General features: G+C 30.1%; 1 protein-coding gene across 5 annotated transcripts in view; it reads left to right on the top strand.

Annotated features, from left to right (window-relative positions):
• Positions 1-8,159, top strand: part of LOC129956864 (FK506-binding protein 5-like) — a 245,807-nt gene extending 237,648 nt beyond the window's left edge. For all 5 annotated transcript variants that reach the window (XM_056068821.1, XM_056068822.1, XM_056068825.1 and 2 more), the window contains one exon: positions 1,147-8,159. In XM_056068821.1, the coding sequence (XP_055924796.1) occupies positions 1,147-1,259 (113 nt within the window). In that variant the 3' untranslated portion in view covers positions 1,260-8,159. The remainder of the gene's footprint in view (positions 1-1,146) is intronic.
• Positions 8,160-19,884: the final 11,725 nt, after the last annotated feature.

Genomic DNA, 19,884 nt, shown 5'->3' with positions numbered 1-19,884 from the left:
TTTCATACAGATTATTTTGATATATAAATAACTGTATTTGGTTCATTTCTTGTTGAGTTATGATTGTTTGAATGAAGCAACATAGTGGGAAAATATCATTCTTCATAAAATGAGTTTTAAAAACACCGTAACTAGAGTTTTCAATGAAAGCACCTCAAGAAAAATAATTATAACTCGTGAAATATTTGGAATATTGGCAACATCTTGGTATTGTTTGAAAGCTAAAGAATCAGAGAACATTATTAAGCAATAAAAAAATATTCGATATTTTGAACGATTTTCGAAGTTTCAAGTTCCTACACCTTAAAAAAAGCTATATTATGTTTAAGTTATATTTTATTTCTTTTATTTTTCTATATTTTAGTTTTTAATATATTCCATAATTCACTATTATAATTATTTTGGAATCTTTCAACATATTTTTCCAGAATTCATTACCAGATTGCGCTTCTTCCATGTAATCAAAACTAAATAAATTAAGCGATTAATTGCTGGTTCTGAAAATATTAATAAACATATAAGTTCAGAATTTTAACTCAAAAAAATTTTATCCTTACTATCAAGAAATGAGTGAAATCAAACAAATATGCGTTCTAAAAAGATTATATGGTTGCTCTGAAAAAAAAAGTTTCTACTTGATATTCAAACCCATCCCACACCTTTTGCAGCATCGCGAATAATATAATACTAAATTTGTTTCAGCTGTAACTTTCCATGATTTGAAAAGCAATCTGTTTTTCAACACTTAAACGATTGAGAAAATTTGCCGTTTCATATTGACTTTCAAAGTTTTTTTTTTTTTTTGACACTGCCAACAAATACTGAATTTGTTGGTCATTTTCTTCTTATACTGTTTTTACCTTTGCACAGGCAACTTTTATCGCCTTATTCATGATACTAAAATGTTACAAATTCAAAAAATCATGTTGGCGAATTCCTTATTCCAGACTAAACGTAAGCCGTATAGTTTTGATCAATTCCTTTTTAGCACATTCATTGAAATATTACGAATGAATTCACAACATTATGAACCGTTTCAAATTTAACGAATTTAATTTTATTTTTATGCAATTAAGCACAATGTTAAAATAACTGTTCCTTTTGTCCTTATGTTAATGATTAATGTGCGTTCTATTCCCATTTCAGAAGACGTTGACCTCATCAAGTCCTCCGGTCCTTGGTACGTCCGTGTCCGCGAGGGCTTCATGCGCGTTCTGCGCACGGCATGCTTCTGCACCCCTCGGAGGCACGACTCCTGAGGCATTCTTTAGAAGTAACACCTTCCATCGGCCGCCAGGTGGCGCTTTCCGGTACCTTCTCCAACCTCATGTCCTGTTCGTCGTTGGCCTCTTCCACTGTATGTTCGGTGTGGACCAAATTCACCTTCTCTGTTCTGGTAGTTCCGAAGACGGCGATGGACAGAAGGACAAGATGTGCTGTAAAAAATTCTGCGTTATTTTTGTGATGTTCGAAGAACTATAGGGGATCCAAAAAAGGAATGGATCCTCAGTCTCATTGGGACCCATACAAGTCACTGGTCTGTACTCCAGTCGATATTGTTGATTTGCAAATCGGAACGTGTTAAATATATGCGGAAAAGTTGATATGCACTCATTTTGCAGCAATTGTTCTAATTTTCCTCCCAAGTCCAAATCCTGTCATTTTTCTCTTTATTTTTGTAAGATCTGCAGAGACTCCTGTGAGATTGTGAATTCAACAGTGACATCTATAAGCCTGACATCCAAGACTTTATGTTGTTTTCGTGATGACTTAAAAAAAGATTTTTAAAAGAATAAATCAATTGATGAAAGAACTTTACATAAAGTGAATATAATATATTGGAAAAAGTGAATTCGTTTTTCGCTTGGTCAACGTATTTTTCAAAATCCATCGACTCATTTCTTCATGTTCTACATATTTTATATTGATACCTAAACGAAACAAAAAAAAAAATGAAAATAACCAACATTTTTTTTTAATATAGTAAGCACTGTGTTATTTTTAAATCAAAATTTTCTGATGATATTCTTTTACAACTACTGAAGAAGACGAATGTCTTCAATTATGAGATCGTTGCCAATTTATTCTTAAAAATTTTTTGATATTTATTTTTCTACGTATTTTCAAGACAAGACATTAAACACATAATCTTCTTATATGATGGATAATTTTTATTACATTTCTTACATCTACCTTTCATCACCTAAAAACACGAAATGAAACTATGCATTCAGTAATTTTACGACCATTATTCTATATATTCAAGTTTTATTGTTCAACAAAACTGTTTCCTAATCCTTATTTAAGATTGTCCATATTTAATTTAACACATTACAGCCATATTTAATTACTGGGAAGTAATGCGAAAAACGAATTCACTTTCAGCCCTAAATCTATTCTTTAAGAAAACAGTTTCTGATTTTTGTCCGAACTAATTAAGTGAGAGAACAGGGAACTTTCTGCTGATGATTTTGGTTCTCTACTCTTTTTTCTTTTGTACGCAGTGTGTTAAAAGAAAATACATTTAGAAAATCTACAGGGAGATCTTTTCTTTAGCTATGTTTAATATTGACAAGAGACCCACCATGAGGTTCAGCATTTGTTCTAAGGAAATGCTTTTTACAGATACAATATCTGCTTTCTGCATGCGAGTCATTGTCCCATTTTGGAATGGCATGCGCAAGGATAATTAAAAATTCTTCTCTCTCTCTCTCTTTTTTTTTTTTCAGTGTACAAAAGTTTAAAATATAATCCATTGTTGCTATCAGTAACATGTTGAAAATTTTTCCATATATGTGAAACACTATATATTTTTATTGTTAACAAGTCAGAAAATTTTCTTTGTTTACAAATTTAATGATTTAGAATTAACACACTATGAGAAGCATACAAGTGTAGTTTTCTCACTATATTCAGAACATTTATCAACACTTATTCCAAAAATGGAGCAATTCCATATCGCATAGGACTTTGGAGAAATTTCGTAGAAATTATTCCAAAAAACAATGTAGTATTTATTAAATAAAGTATGCTATGCAAGAAGATAACGAATATATTTTGAGAATATATTTTTATGAATCTATTAATAGATTTAAGTACATTTAATGGCAACAGCACAGCCTTCATAAAATATTCTTGCTGAAATAATAACCGATGCATTTCACATACGGTTCTAAAGCTTCATCTGGCACATTGCCAGAAATATTTCATTCTGTAAAAGAAAAAAGGAAAACGAAAATATTCAACGCAGGAAAATATCGAATTTCCTGCTAAAGAATTCTGTTAAGTGTAAACTAATGTGAACTTCAAAAGTTTTTTCAAATTGTCTGTTGTTTTTGGATTTTATCATGTCGATCAGTTTTTTTTATTGTAAAATGTTCATCAAGCAATAATTCTTATTTCCTCTCAATATACTATTTCATTTAAAATGAATTTATTGAGACAATTTATGTTATGCATGATAATCTTATTAATAAAATTAAGTTAGATTAACTTAAATAAATAAATAACAGCAATAAAAATAAGCACCAGGTTAATGAGACCGTTGGATGATTAGAATATGAAGATAAATTTTCCTAGTTATTTCATCATTTTTAAAAAGCGAATAATTATTTCTTTTTGATCACAAAATTTTTAAATTGAAAAACAACGATAATTCTTTTTTTTTCTTTGAAATTTTAGATGATTCTGCAACAAATTGATAACCTTAAGTCAATTTATAAAGGAAAAAGGTGGATTAAAGGAAAAAAAAATTATAATAAATTTTATGAATATGAAAAAATATCAGATTTTATGTTTCGAAATGCAATTTTAATAAAAAAAATTGAAAAAAAAATTCGATTATAGAATCCTAATTTTTAACGCTATCGTTTGAAAATATTTATTAAAAAACTAGTATTCCTCTCTTTTTTTTAAAGATAATTGTTTTTCATTATAACATTTTATTATAAATATGAAGTAAGACAAAATGCTTTTGTAAAAGTGTTAAAAATGTATATGATACTGAATTAAAGAAGTAATATATAAAGAAATGATGAAGATGCCAACTATTTGGTGCTTTCATTATATACATTTGTCCAGTGACTACAATAATAGTTAAGGTTTGATGGAATCTTCATTATTCGATATTCTATATTGGAGGAGTTATATTTATACAGGGTTATTTCATTTTTTTTTCTGTAGATAATCATTTTCTGTCAAAATTATTAGCAATTGCAACAAGTGCTGCTAGAAAATCAATATTTCCCGAGGAGTTAATTATTCTTAGAACGATGCACTAAATTTCGTTTCCGAATCCTTTCAGGCTTAACTATTCTTTGAACGATGCACTAAATTTCGTTTCCGAATCCTTTAAGGCTTAGTTATTCTTTGAACGATGCACTAAATTTCGTTTTTGAATTCGTCTAGTCTTAAATATTCTTTGAACGATGCACTACATTTCATTTCCGAATCCTTTTAGGCTTAACTATTCTTTGAACGATGCACTAAATTTCGTTTCCGAATCCTTTAAAGCTTAGTTATTCTTTGAACGATGCACTAAATTTCGTTTTTGAATACGTCTAGTCTTAAATATTCTTTGAACGTTTCACTACATTTCATTTCCGAATCCTTTTAGGCTTAACTATTCTTTGAACGATGCACTAAATTTCGTTTTCGAATCCTTCTAAGCTTAATTATTCTTTGAACGATGTTCTATATTTCGTTTCCGAATCCTTCTAGACTTAATTATTCTTAGAACGATACACTAAATTTCGCTTCCGAATCCTTATATTCTGCTATAAAATATAATAAGGAAAATAATTAATTTCAGTAAGAAATAGCAGAATGTTATCATTTTAAAAATTCATTATGATTTAGATATTGAAGTTGAAGCATCTATAGCGAAGAAAGTAAAGTTTATCGACAATGTGGTAGAAATGATTACAAGTATAGCATATAATGCACAGTGCTGATTCAGATGATGTAGTGTTCCCAGTATTCATATGTCAAATTTGAAGGTACTATTTATTTCAAGCCACAACAGAGGAAATACAAGATCTGTCAATATACATACTGTAAGATTCAACTAGTTAAAAAACCCTCGATTTTTTAAATTTGGCAAAATTCTTTGCGCTCATTCAGTATCATCAGAGAGCCATTGTCTCACTCTGATGTTTCATCAGTGCTTCTGGTTTTAGAAGTCTTGCTGAGGGACATATTCACATCTAAGGAATGACTTTTGTATATGAAAAATAATAAACAGTCCATACTAAAAGAAAAAAAACGATATGTATGAAGCATTGTCAATTAATAATAATTTTTTTTAACATAGACTAAATCTGAGCACATGATCTTATGATAAATCGAAAATTCATCTTTGTTCTGATATATATTTGTCCATTTTTTGAAATTAATAAAAGAAATATCTTCGTTGGCATGCGCCATATTAGTTCAGAGAATCGAATAAGTAATAATAAGATTCATTTGTAATAAAAATCATTTACAATTAGTAATAAAACTCTTACTCGGAACATTGATAGCTCAAGTAAGTGACAAATAAATATCTATCCACCCGCTAATTATCAAAATGCCGTAGAAAGCTGGACCTAGATCACCTATTCTCAGATAATGAAGATTCCATTCCAGATTATTTCCAATGATTAATATTCATTATTTACTTTAACATCAGATGTCAAAAGTGCGCCTCATTTTCATACATTTATAGTGGTTTAAATAAGTGAAAAGAAAATACTTTAATGTTTGATGTAATATCCTGTTTTTTAAACTAATCATCCATGTTGCCCTAGATGTATCAATTTAGATAATGAAGATTCCATTCAACGCTATTTCCAGAGCTAAGCCTTGCTGTCCGTTGTTCATTTCTACATTTAGTACATTGATTATTGTTACTTTAAAAATTCGTTAGTAATAATAACTTCAATAGGCCACTTCTTAATCCATCTATGTGACACCCTGTTCGATAGTGAACAACCCTGGAGCGGCCGTAAAAGTAGATTTCAGTATCTGACTTACTGCGTGTATTTCTTCGGTAATTCAAGGCTGATTACTTAGATAATACACACAGTGGGCATATGTATTACTTAGATATGTTTTCCTTCACATCTCTGTGTGGAACAGATTGTTGTTGCTCAAATGTCTTGCTTTGTTTTTAAGTGTTGAATTAAGTGTTTATGTTGTACTAAATTAAAACTCGAAAGGGCATCCATGTAATGTAGTACATCAACAGATGCATTGTAAATAGTAACATGTATGCAAAGTAAGAATACGTCGTCGGCTCAGAAAAAGAATTCGTTCTCAGTCGCAGTAAATTTAACAACAACTCAACAGATTCATTATGTCATTAACCCCTTCACTACTAATCCAGTTCAACCCTGTCGTGACAGCTCTTTAATGGGGGGTCGGTTTTGGTTTCAAAGAAGGATACAAGATGTAAAGCCAGGACATCTCTTGGTTGCAATTCACTTAACAATCTGCACAGAGGTCTTATTTAAAACAGAAACCGGCTCACCAATATAGAATGTGCATGACTGGGTTGAGGCAGGTAGGTGGTGAAAGGATTAAACTTGGTAGTCATTTCTAGCTACATAAACCTTTTCCAAATTTCAGTTTCATGTAATATATGAGCGGTTTTCCACTCTCTAATTGTACTTTGGTTTGATAGGAAATTCGCCAAGCCCATTTGCCTCTAATTATTTACAACTTTAAATTTGCATTGGCTCAGTATTTTAAGCAAAGCAGAAAAGTTATCGTTCTTTATTTATTATGGTTTCTTTCTGTTTTCAACCTATTTTCAAAGGAGAATTAAAGAAATAAAATAAACATTCCTTTGGTCATTTAAGAAAATTGAGTTGCCAAGTAATAGTCCATCCATAATAGAGCAATTATGGATGAAATTCTATAAAATTAGCATCAAAATTTAATTATTTGTTGGCCTTACAATAATTGTTTGAAACTACGGAAGTAAAAAATTTTTAATTATGGTAGATTTTTATAAAATTATCATCATATTCTAAATATTCATTGGCCTTGAAACGACTGTCCTGTACTACGGAAGTAAAAATAATTCATTATGGCAGACTTTTAGGAAATTAGCATCCCATTTTAAATATTTGTTGACCTTACAATTTACTATAAAAAAACTACAAACGTAAAAATATTGAGTTTAGTCAGACATTCTATAAAATCAGCATCAAAAATTAATTATTCGTTGGCCTTACGAATATATGTCCAAAATATGAAAGCAAAAATACTGAATTGTGACAGACCGTCGTTAAAATTAGAATTACATTTTAAATATTTTTTGACCTTGTAAATACCTGTTCAAAACTACGGAAGTAAAAATATTAAATTATAGTAGACTTTTATAAAATTAGCATGATTTTAAGTATCCATAATTCATACAAATAATTGTCCGAAACTACGGAAGTAAAAATATTGAATATGGCAGATATTTTTAAAATTAGCAACTCATTTCAAATATTTATTTGCTGGCCTTGCAAATGAATATCCAAAATTACAGATGTAAAAATATTGAATTATGGCAGATATTTTATAAAAGTAGCATTACGTTTTAAATATTTTTTGATCGTGCGTAAAACATATCTAAAAACATGGAAGTAAAGAGATAGAATTTAGTCAGCCATTTTATAAAATTAGCATCAAAATTTAATTATTTATTGATCTCGCAAATAACTATCCTAAGCTGCGACAGTAAATATATGGAATTATGGCAGATCTTTTATGAAATTAGCATCAAAATTTCATTATTCGATTGCCTTACAAATAATTTCCCAAAACTACAAAAGTAAAAATATTTAATTATGAAAAGATTTATAAAATTTGCATCTCATCTTAAATACTCATGTCTGTAGGTCTTATAAATTACTGTCCAAAACTATGGAAGTAAAAATGTTAAATTGCAAAGAATTACCAAACTGATCTTAGTATCATCCATATAACCTTGTTGTGATGTTAAAAATGGAGAATATAAATGAGTCCGTGAATTTTTTCTCTGAGCCGATGCCATGAATATTTTAGAAATCGATGTGCCTCTATTTTATTTAATTCTATGATGATGATGATGACGCGTTTACTAAGCCAAATTTCTACGAAAGGAATTCATCGTTGATTTCGAATGAAATAAAGTGTACTGTTTCTTGTGAGTGCTTCTTCTTTTATTGTATACAGCATAAGAATGTACCAAAACGTAATCAAAAGCAACCAGTCGGAAACTATAAATTTTACTATATAGTACATGGATATCGGCAATGATCGAAAAGATTGTTAACACAGAACATAAAAAGGGAATGAAACGGTGAAAAGGAGATGCAGAAACAAAACGCATTAACGGACTTGTGAAATTGACGCGTTTGGGGGGGGGGGGCTTTGGCGACCTATTTATTAACCAAGATGCAAATTGCTGAAAAGTTGCCGAGAATTTCAATTATTTTGTGTAACATTGGCTGCCTCGTAAAAATATTTTTAATTTTCAAATTTTGATAGATATATAACTCATACTACACTCATGTCCAAAATTAAGGTCACAAACATAAAATCTGCGAAAAATGAAAAACTATTCACTGTGTTGCCACGAAATTTGGTACAGAGGTACACTACAATGGAAGAAAGAACATAGATACATGACAACATCGAATAGATTTTAATTAAGAATTAAGAAACAGGTTATATCAAAAAGTGTTACATTATGAATCAGAGATAAAGCATTTATCTCGGGAAAAGCCTGTCTAATATGGAGTGTGACCACCGTGCACTGCTATACAGGCTTCACAACGAGCTTTCATACTGTTTATGAGGGTGTCAATAAATGCTTGGGGCAACAAAGCCCTTTCTTCCAAAAGCGCCGCTTTTAACTCTTGGAGGGTATTAGGAGAGGGGTTACGCTGTACAATGGCTCTTCCGAGACCATCCCAAACATGTTCAATACGATTGAGATCCGGAGACCTCGAATGACAGTCCATACGTCGAATATCCTCTTCCTCAATAAAATCATCAATGATCTGGGCTATGTGTGGTCGAGCGTTATCGTCCATAAACATGAAGTCTGGGCCAAAAGCACCCCGGAACAACCTCACATATGCTTCAAGGATCTCATCCCTATAGCGATGTGCATTGACAGTACCCGCATCAAAGACGTATAGTGGTGTACAACTGCCCAACATTATGTCACCCCAGACAAGGATTCCTCTGCCACCAAATCTGTCGATTTCTTTTACGTAGGAGGGATGATTGCGAGCTCCTCGCTCTTTCTAGATAAAGAACTCTGTGTGGTAAATCTCGACACATCACTGAAAACAACACACCCCCATTCTTGCTGCGCCCAAGACTGATGTTTTCGACACCAGAACAACCGAGCTTTTCTGTTGGATGCAGTCAAAGGGACGCACTCAACTGGTCGCCGGGCATAAAGGGACCTCTCTGCTAGACGTCTGTATACTGTTTGTCTGGAAATTCTTATTTCAAACGCAGCAGCAAGGTCACGAGCAAGTTGAGGAGCCGTTGTCAGCCTATGCCGTCGTGCACTTAACGCCATATAGCGATCCTGTGCAGGCGTCGTTGCTCTGTGACAGCCTTGGCTGGCCTTCCTGTTTACCGTACCACTTGTTTGGAATTGATTCCACTACCTGAATACCACTTTCGGTGCCACTTGTAACCATCGAGCCACCTACACCTGAGACTGCCCTGCGTCAAGCCTGTCAACGGCTCTCCATCTCAAGGAATCGTCTAAACGATTATGAGAACTCATTCTCACTGTAAACAGGTTAAATTTTATGTTTTAATGCAATATTCACAAAATTGCAGGCAAAAATCCCAGATGCCTAAACGGTCTAATTTCAGTAGTTCCTCAAAAACTAATGCTAAACAACATTTTTTTCCCACAACAAAGGTTAATATCATGTTACCGGTCCTTCACAATATACAAAATATAATTTGTTTAAATTTTACTGGTAGCTATTTAGAATTACTTTGAAAAACATTTTTGTGACCATAATTTTGGACATGAGTGTATTTTAAAAGCTTTAAACAGTTCTGTTCATTATGTTATGCATTTCTTTAATTTTCTGCGTATATTATACATAAACTATACAATCCATAACATCTTAGGAAAAAGTAGCAGAATTTAAAAATTCACTCTCCCATTTTCTTACCGTTTCTTGATTCAGAAGTTATACTTTAACTGTAAATACAGCAAAATTTCAAAAATTTTATTAAAAGTAAGTTTCATACTGAAAACTACTCAATATGAAAAATGAGCACAATCTTCTTAACTTTATCATCAAAAAAAAAAAGCTGTCATGAAATATTAGTAGCAACAATGATAATGATTTAAATTTCACTTCTACAATGAAATACACTGCTGTAAATTATGTTTCGAATATTTTGATTAAAAATAGATAAAGATTACATGGTAGGTAGCATCATAAAAAAATTATGTTTTGAATTTTAAGAAAATGGAAAATAATTTTTTGCTGTATTTATGGAAGTTATTGTGGAAAAACACCAAAATTTCTTTTATTTTTTAATTAATTAAAATTTTAAAAAATGGCTCTGAATGACACATTTTTATCCTCCAAAGCATATATGTGGCATGTTTGGTAGCTCTAAGGCGGAGGGTCTGGCCTGCAAAACGCCAATATATACTCACACATATATGCAAACACAAACACACATTCATCGTTATCTATACTTGTATAAAGCTCAATGTGTGTGCGTGTGTTGGCGTTCTACAGGCCAGACCGTTCGCCCAACAGCTACCAAATTTGGCACATCATACCTTGGAGGTCGGGAATGTGCACCTGGGATCCCTTTTTTGAATTTTTAATTATAAATTTAATGATTAATTAAAAATTAACTTTCCCGCCAAAAACTTTTTTCATTTCCCCACCGCCAAATGAGTAAGGCTTCATTTTTTTCCCACGCTAAAGAGGATAGGCTTAACAAATTTTCCGCCGCTTATTTCAAAAGATTCTGTTTATTTTCTTAATGTTTGATGCATCTAAAATTAAACATTGTTAATAAATCGATCTTTCAGATTCATTCGGAAGTACTTTTGAATTAAAATAAAACAGAATAAAGGAAATTAAAAATTTCTAATCAGCATAGCGTTAACCCAACTGGAATAGAAAATTCACGCATTTGCGTTACCATAATTGGCGTTGAAAATTCAGGCATGCGCATTGTGTTCTGATTGGTGACAACTATTTTCAACGGATACGGATTTGATTTTGAAGGCTTATGTTTCCGACAGATTATTTTAAACAATTCTGTTTATTTTTTTAGTGTTTAATGCATTTAAAACTAAACATTGTTAATAAATCGATCTGCTCATGATGAATCTGAGAAAATTTTGTTGAAAATTTCTTGAGATATTATATAAATTAAGAGAAATATTCTTTAGTGCCCATAAGGTTTAAATACTCAGCGACTCTGTTTTCAGTATTCATATTTTTTTTTAAATGCTTCGTTTCTGTAAAAAAAAATATTAAATTAATTGCAGTTTAATCATTTCCACTTTAATTTAAAGCATAAATTCTACGGGAGCTAACAGAAAATTAGAGAGATCATATTACGTTATGACTGAAGGCCTTTATAATATTATGAGTGAATTATATGACTATCAAAATTTGAAGTTTTAAAATATTTTATTGAAGAAGCTATTAAAGTAGGAATTGCGTAAAATATTTAATTATTAAAATTTTAACGAACATTAAGATTGGCGTACCGACTGGTCGCCAAAGGCGGCTAGTTATAAATAAAGATAAAGATAGAGAATGTTTGTGCACGATATTGTTATTCCAGTGCCATATAGTACAGGATGGCTGTTACAAACATTGTCTTGTCTTTTCACAGATATGAAGTAAAGATGATAAATAAGCCAATATGAAGGGCATCATAAACAAAACTGAACCTTAAAATTAGACTCGACTGCCAACATTATCGCGAACCAAACTGTCCGATTGCTGCACAAATCATTATAAGTGAGAGCCTTACCATTTACGCAATATGTGCTGATGTTGTTGTGACTTATGGCACTTTACAAGCCTGATGACAGTTATCTGTCAGCGATTTAAGCTGAGTGAGCGTCTCTTGTTTTTTCAGTAGTGCCAACTAGGGCCAAGAGTACGACTTAGCTACTTCATGTGTCACATTCGCGTGCACAACCCCCTTTTTACAGGGGGGGGGGACATTCACACATCTCACAGATAGAACACAAAAGAACAACCATGCCCGTACCGAGACTCCCAGATCATGGGAAAGACGCTACTCCTGTGCCATGACGCAGTCATTTACGCAACATAAAAGTTTTCAGAGTATCCGAATTTCTGTGCTGTTTAGCATTTATTGAAGCCTTTAAAATATCCTTCATGCAGTGATCTTAAATATTTAGTTCGGTGGAGCAGACGGCTAATTTTCTTTTTAAAAAATTCAGGCAATTAACATACAGTCAAGTCTATGTTGATGTGGCTCATGCAGAATCTTGTTGAAATATTCCCTTCCTTTTGGCACACAAGCTATTAGAATGCCGTTAATATGCCCTGCATTCTTACCTCTTTATCGGCGAATATCAGGGGCAGTTTTTTATTGCCACCTAAATCGTAAAAGAATACTTGTTCTGAAAACGTTGAACAGTTCGAAATATTTCAAATATATTCTTGAGGCTCGCTAAATATATGGCATCATTTTTTTTTATCACTCTAAGTTTTTTCCAGTGCAAAAATCCTCTCATCGGAAAATATTATCTGCCAGCATCTTTGTTTGTAATAAATATTAATACTATAATAATCTCACTTAATTTAATAATAAATATTTTTGTATCTGTTTAATCTTTCTACTTTCCTTTATAGGAAGTATACAAAGAGACAGTATTTTATCATCAAAGAATTTGAACTGGATATTTTGTGGAATCCCCATGTTTAAAACCTCATTGAGTTTGAAAAACACATTTTTCTCATTATGTCTCTCTGAATATAATTCAAAAATGCTTTGAGTTAAATGGATGAAATTTAATATCCAGTCGTTATACCAACTTTATAGATATCTATCAAATTTTGAATGAAATTTACTCAGAGGAATTCAGCCGATTCTCCATCAAATATTGAATGAAATTTACTCGGAGGAATTCAGCCGATTCTCTATAAAATTTTGAATGAAATTTACTCGGAGGAATTCAGCCGATTCTCCATCAAATTTTGAATGAAATTTAATCAGAGGAATTCAACCGATCCTCTATAAAATTTTGAATGAAATTTACTCGGAGGAATTCAGCCGATTCTCTATCAAATTTTGAATGAAATTTAATCAGAGGAATTCAACCGATTCTTTATCAAATTTTGAATGAAATTTACTCAGCCTGTCGGCTGCCAGAGTGCAAGTAAGCAACAAAACGTAGAGTTAGAAAGATAAAATTTTGTTTACATGTTTTGCATCTATAATAAAATTCCGTATCGAATTATGAACACTATAACTCAAAAAAGCAATGATTTAGGCAAATAAAATTCGGTGTATTATCCTGGGACAACAATAATATTTCCATGTAAAATTTTCCAATGTTCCAATCGGCGGAAAAAAAGGCACTCAAAATATATATTAGTTTATCTAAGACGTGTGTATTTATAATATAATCGCTTAGAGAGACCGCCACGAGCAAGATTCAAAACAAGGATCCATCTTTCGTAACTGTTGATAAGTATGCAATTAATATTCATGTACTGGTGTTTTTTACTATGCTACAAAGAACACAACTATTGTGCATGAAAATAAAAATCTGAACATTTGTAATGTTCATGGTCTTGCCCATGGTCTTCAGTTTTATGTAGAGCGAGGGGCATGATACTTTCATTAGAGAATATGCAAGATAGTTTAGGAGAGACCATTACCTCCGGAGAGAAACCCGAATTTCTGTTTACGACAAAATTTATGATGGTTATTCTTCTGCAGTTATTCTGATGTGTATTTTTCTGCATTTCTTTTATTTGTAGAATGCTCTACAAATATAGCTATTAGTATCCAATAAATGATACTAATAATTATATGGATAAATATTGTATTCCATCCCTTTTGCCCTTTGCTTCTTTAAATATTTTATCTGTAGAAAATCCATGATAAAAGAATTCCTTAGCCATTATATTTTTGACTTCCAGTTTTAAAATTATTCTAAACTGGCTGCATCACGCAACCAGCTAGTACGCCAGGTATATTGCTTGCATTTAATTTCAGATAAATCGCTGAGATATAACTTCAAATGTCAGATTTCGTTAAACTGACATTAAAGTCTTGTTGTTTTAATGGTCTTATATATGCTCTATTCATTAAGTACATGGATCTTTCTATTGGAGATCAGGTTCCTTACATCATAGGACTGTGGTGGTAACTTCATAAGCCAGATAACAACTCCGGAAAAGAGTGTGCACTTTTGTTTTAGTTTGAGGTTCGAACTCGGAACGTTAGGGTTCATAGCCGAGTAACAAGACCACTAGACAAAAGTGAATGCGCCTTTCCGGAGGTTGTTACCTGGCTTATGAAGTTATTACCACAGTACTATTAAAAATGTAGATGTCCAGATCATCCATCTTCTAAGTTCCGCGATAATTTAAATCTTTAAAAAATTTATCTTGTAAATTATGTTCCCGTTTATAATAAAGATGAATGTGTAGTGTGTGTGTGTTGGCGCTCTACAGCCCAGACTATTTGACCTACAGCTGCTAAATTTCGACCATAGATATTTTTTTAAAAATTCCCAAAATTCGCACAACCTTTTAATTGATAATAAGATATTTCTTATATATTGGAAAGGTGTACATTTTACTTTTGTGCAGTCATATTTTCAGAATTGATCGGGGGAGATCGTCCAAATTTCAGCTTCATTTTTAATTTATTAGTTTAGATTAATTTAAAAAAATTACTCCAAGGTGCCCATTTCTGTCTTGCAAGATATATACGTGTCAATTTTGGTAACTCTTAAGTCAAAAGGTCTGGCATGTAAAGAATAGGTGCACTTACTACTTTTTTCTTTATTATTAGTAAAGATAGAAATGATCTTAATACAGAAAAAAAAATGTCGGCACTAACAGAAAGCTGTTAATCATTGAAATACACTGTCTTACTGAATGAATAAAAAATTGAAAGCACCAAAAGTTGAGAATCTTCGCGAGGACATATGGATGAAGAAATGTGCAAGAAATTCTTTTGATTTTAACTTGAACAAGTGGACAGGCTTAATTTATGCTACTTCTGCATGGTGTTAACCACTTACAAATTCGGAGATTTGGTTTGAGATGCTGAAGTGTTTTCTAGAAGTATTAGTTGAATGAAAACAAACCAAAATTAGAATATAACCTTGCATAGTAGCGCCATCTAATGGTAAAATCTTGGTTAGAAAGGTGATGCAGTAAAACAGAAAGATAGTCAATAATTTTAATATTAAAAATTAAATTGCAACAGAATAATAAAATCTAGAACGTAAGATGTTAAAAATATCAAAAATAACCGAAAGAAATTGAGAAATTTATTTTTCAGTAAAAAAATCTTATTGCTACTTATGTTAAATTTAACAATTCCTGTCTGATTTTATACTAGATGAAAAAGTATTCTGGACGAAATTTTCATGTTTTTCTGCGAACGAAAAATTTACAGTTTAATCAGTTGCAACAAAATTTCATTAAACCCTTTATGGCTTTCAGTTTTTGGAAGCCAAATTTTAATAATGTTTTGTATGCAAAAAGTAAGAATATTTATTTGATATTAACATTGGAAGGAATTTCAAAATATGCTTTAAAAATATTTTTAATGCATAAATTTATTTTGTATGGAATATTAGCTAGCATATTAATCATTGGTCGAAAGTAAAATGCTTTCATATCAAATATATTTTAAAGTTAAAATCACATTTATGTAAAATATTATAATACAGTTAAAAAAAATTATCGCCTGAAACTTTTTTAAATTGAAATGGAAATATAAATTGAACCAGATGTTTTTAAGCCGGTTTTCTTTCATGCCTAAATTATTAATGTTTATTATATATTTATTTTGTGTTATTAATATTTATTATGTATGAGTTAAGCAAATGAGTTTTCACAAATATAGAATACGATGAGAGTTTTGAGACAATTAATTATATAATTAATTTTTCAATAATAGAAAATATGAAAATATTTTAAATCTGTAGTTGTTCCTGGTACAAATCGGTAATCGTTGAGCAAACTTTTATTTTAGTTTTCTTCCAGATATTTCTTCGAATATTTCTTCGAATATATACTTGTCCTTCAACAATAGCAAAATATCATTGTTCATTCCAGCATAATAAATAAATAAATCCAACTAAACAAATTGTAATGGAAATTAAATTTTTGACACTAAAAACTATAAGAAGAATAAAAATGCAGCCAAAAGTATTTCCTAAACTTATAAGAAATAGAGATATTTTATAATTATTGCATCATTGTTGCCTAATAGCTATGGAATATTTATCAATTTCTTCATTTCGAAATCGTTTCCATTTATTGAGTCATTTTATTAAAATTTGAAAAAGTAGTAAAAGTTGAAGGAGAATTTACGCGTATGTAAAATAGATAATCTTGAAAAATGCAAACTTTTGAATATTGAGATATTATAAAAATATTTTATGTAAGGTAATTCTTCGAAGTTATTACGGAAAAATGGAAAAATTTCGGATAATGTCTTATTATTTAAATATTTAATTAACTTTCGCGCTGAATTTTCATTATTTTAAGATTTAAGAGAAAATCCTTTAGATTAATTTTATATGACTTCAGATTAATAATCGGAAGACATGTTAGTTATTTTCGAATTCCAACACAAACTTTTATTGAAAACGAATAATTGTTATAAAAAATCACTATTCTTAGAAAATAGCTGTATAAATAAAAGGCCAAATAACATTTCAAAAAATGGAAGCAAATCGTTTCCTAAAAAAATATTAAATAAAATAGTTAAGATTTTACAATCAAAATAAAAATTTGGAAAATTATTATCTATTATTTATCATAAATCACATTTCATTAAAACGCATGTATTATAAAAATTTGTATTTATTCTTGAAAATAAAGATGGGTAAAGTTTTGAAACATTTTCTTTTTCATTTTTTTTTTTTTTTTTTTTTTTTTTCTTTTTAGCATTGAAAATGTTTTTAGTTTTTAATTTGATCAGCTAAGATAGAAACAGTTATTTTTAAGATAATTTCTTTTCGTCTTCTATTACCTTTAACAAAAATATTTTAAGAATTAAATATTTCCATATGAAAGAATAAGTTAAAAAATTGTAGAATATAATTATCATTTGAACATTTTAATGGGCATTATGAAACAATGGATAGTGGTTTTCTAAACGATTTAACTCAATCTTAATTTTCAACAATTATTAATTAAACGTTAAATTTACTTAACAATTAAATTTGCATCAGTTATTTCAAAAAATTCTTATTGGTATGTGAAATTATATATACTTTATTTCATGGCAACATTTGCCGTAAAATAAAACTGCGAAATAAATACAATAAAGACAATCAGTATTCTTTCGTTCGTGCTGCCATCTATTGGAAAAGTAAGAATTTAAAATCCTAATTTATTTATAAGAAAATCAGTAAATTATTTTGATCCTGAAATTGGTAATACCTTTTTTTATCTCGTAAAATAAAATATATTAATAAATTTGTGCTCTCTAGACTAGAATAATTTGAAGTTCTATCAGAACTGCAATTGGAATTTAAAAACCTGTGGCTCAATGAAAAAGCGTACTTATTAAATTAATTACAGAGCTATTTTGCCTCCTATTAAAGGTTTATTAATCAAATTAATTTAATAAAACTCATATAGAGAACTTATATTTTGCTTAACGTCTTAAAAAATATTTATTTAATTTATGCATTGTTATTTATAATATAGGAGGAGCTATAATTTATAATATAAATTTCAAGGAACCAAAATTTATTATATTGCAAAGATTAATAACACTTGTATAGATTATATAAATACATTAAACCTTATTTAATGCTTTTGTAATCATTTGTTTGATCGAATTAGATTTATAAATTTATTACAGCAATTATTTGTGGCATTTTTATCCAACATTTTTAATTGATCTCTATTTTCTAATAAGTAATATTTTACAGTTCAAAATTAAAATAAAAACTGCAAAGAAACTTTTAAGGCGTCCTTTGGTTAATAGGATGGACATTAGTCCATTGGAAGAGATAATTTTGATTGTTTAAGAAAAGAATTGACTTTTAATTTCATTTTGCATTATTGAAAAAAAAAAAAAAATCAGGAACTCGGTAGGAAATAATTATAGCTATGAATTATTAGAGATTATATTTGATAAACTTAAGTTTCAAATTACGACTAGATAAATAATTTCTCCCATTTTCCATATTATTGGAAGACAAATATCTGGATCTCATGTTATGTATTGTCATGTTTGTATTTTCTTATATTAGAAATAAATTGATACTTTTCAATTAGCATGGCACTAGCAGTACAGCGCCAAGTTCTGGAGCTAATATTTGGCTGTTATTCATATTATTTTATGTTTATTATCTGGCGATGACAATAACTTGACGACAACCTGCTTGACAACTTATATCAATATTTTAACTTGGTGATCTTGTTCATGGCTGAATGCCAAATTATCTGTAAAACTATTTATCAAATATGTTTTGGCTATAATAGCGAAAATATATGCTCACAAAATAAACATAAAATGATTCGTGCAAAATCAGATTTTAAATTTACTGCCCATCAAACACTTGTTTACTCATAGCAATAAGAACAATTCCTTGATTGTTTTAAATTAGTATTAGATTTGTGTGTGTGTGATATTTTTTGTGATAAAGTTTTTTGGATCGTTTTATTATATATATATGTAATGATATTTTAAACTCTTAATTTAGACCATAGCAAAATATTCTCTTATTTCGTGATCCAATTCCACTTTCGGTTTAATTAGTTCCTCTGTAAAAAAATAATGCGCCATCAGAACTACGTTTTAAATCAAAGAGATACTTTGGAACCCTTGAAAAGGTGTCAAAGGTCATCACGTGTATTGAATTGGCGCTTGGCCAGAAATCCTATTATATAAGATTAGGGATTATATAAGATTAGGATTTCTTTGTCCCTTTTTGCCTTCTTTCATACTTCTGATGATGTGCTGAGTTTTGTCAATAATTATGCTTTCACGAAATGAATATTAAAATTAATGTAAAATTACAAAGTCTCTTCATTGCTTCGAACGTGCACTCTCAATCATATGTTACATATTATTTAGCCGACAGATTCGAAATATATATATATATATATATATATATATATATATATATATATATATATATATATATATATATATATATCAGGTATAAAAGCGCACATTCGCACCAGAAGACAAGAGCGAAAGTGTCAGAATTTTTCCCTTTAGTTGTTTTATTCAGATAGATATTTCTATGTTACTTATCGGTTTAGGAAATGGATTTTTAGGTACCTTTGAAACACCTGCACGGGTGCCAGGGATTCGTAACCCTTCGCTCGTGGTGTACGAGACAAAAAAAATAAATAAATAAATAAATAAAAAAAAAGAAAAAAAAAAAAGAATCGTTTAGAGCGCGTGTTTGGCAATAATTAAATAAAAAGTCGGATTTGTATCAGGAAATAAGAGAAAATTTTAGTATAAAGCAATGGGCTGATTTAAGATTTAAAAAATAAGAAATTAGTAAGGATTTAAATTAAATTAAAAGATGATATTATTTATATATACAAAAATTATGCTTAATTTATTTAATATTATCTTTTGTGTACATAAAAATGTCACAAAATTCACTTTCTAGCAGATAGAATCTATCTATTTGAACAGGACATG

The sequence above is a fragment of the Argiope bruennichi genome, chromosome 11 (genome assembly GCF_947563725.1).
Source record: "Argiope bruennichi chromosome 11, qqArgBrue1.1, whole genome shotgun sequence".
Lineage (NCBI taxonomy): Eukaryota > Metazoa > Arthropoda > Arachnida > Araneae > Araneidae > Argiope > Argiope bruennichi.
Note: the sequence above shows the minus strand (reverse complement) of the source record. Positions and strands in the feature narration are given on the sequence as shown.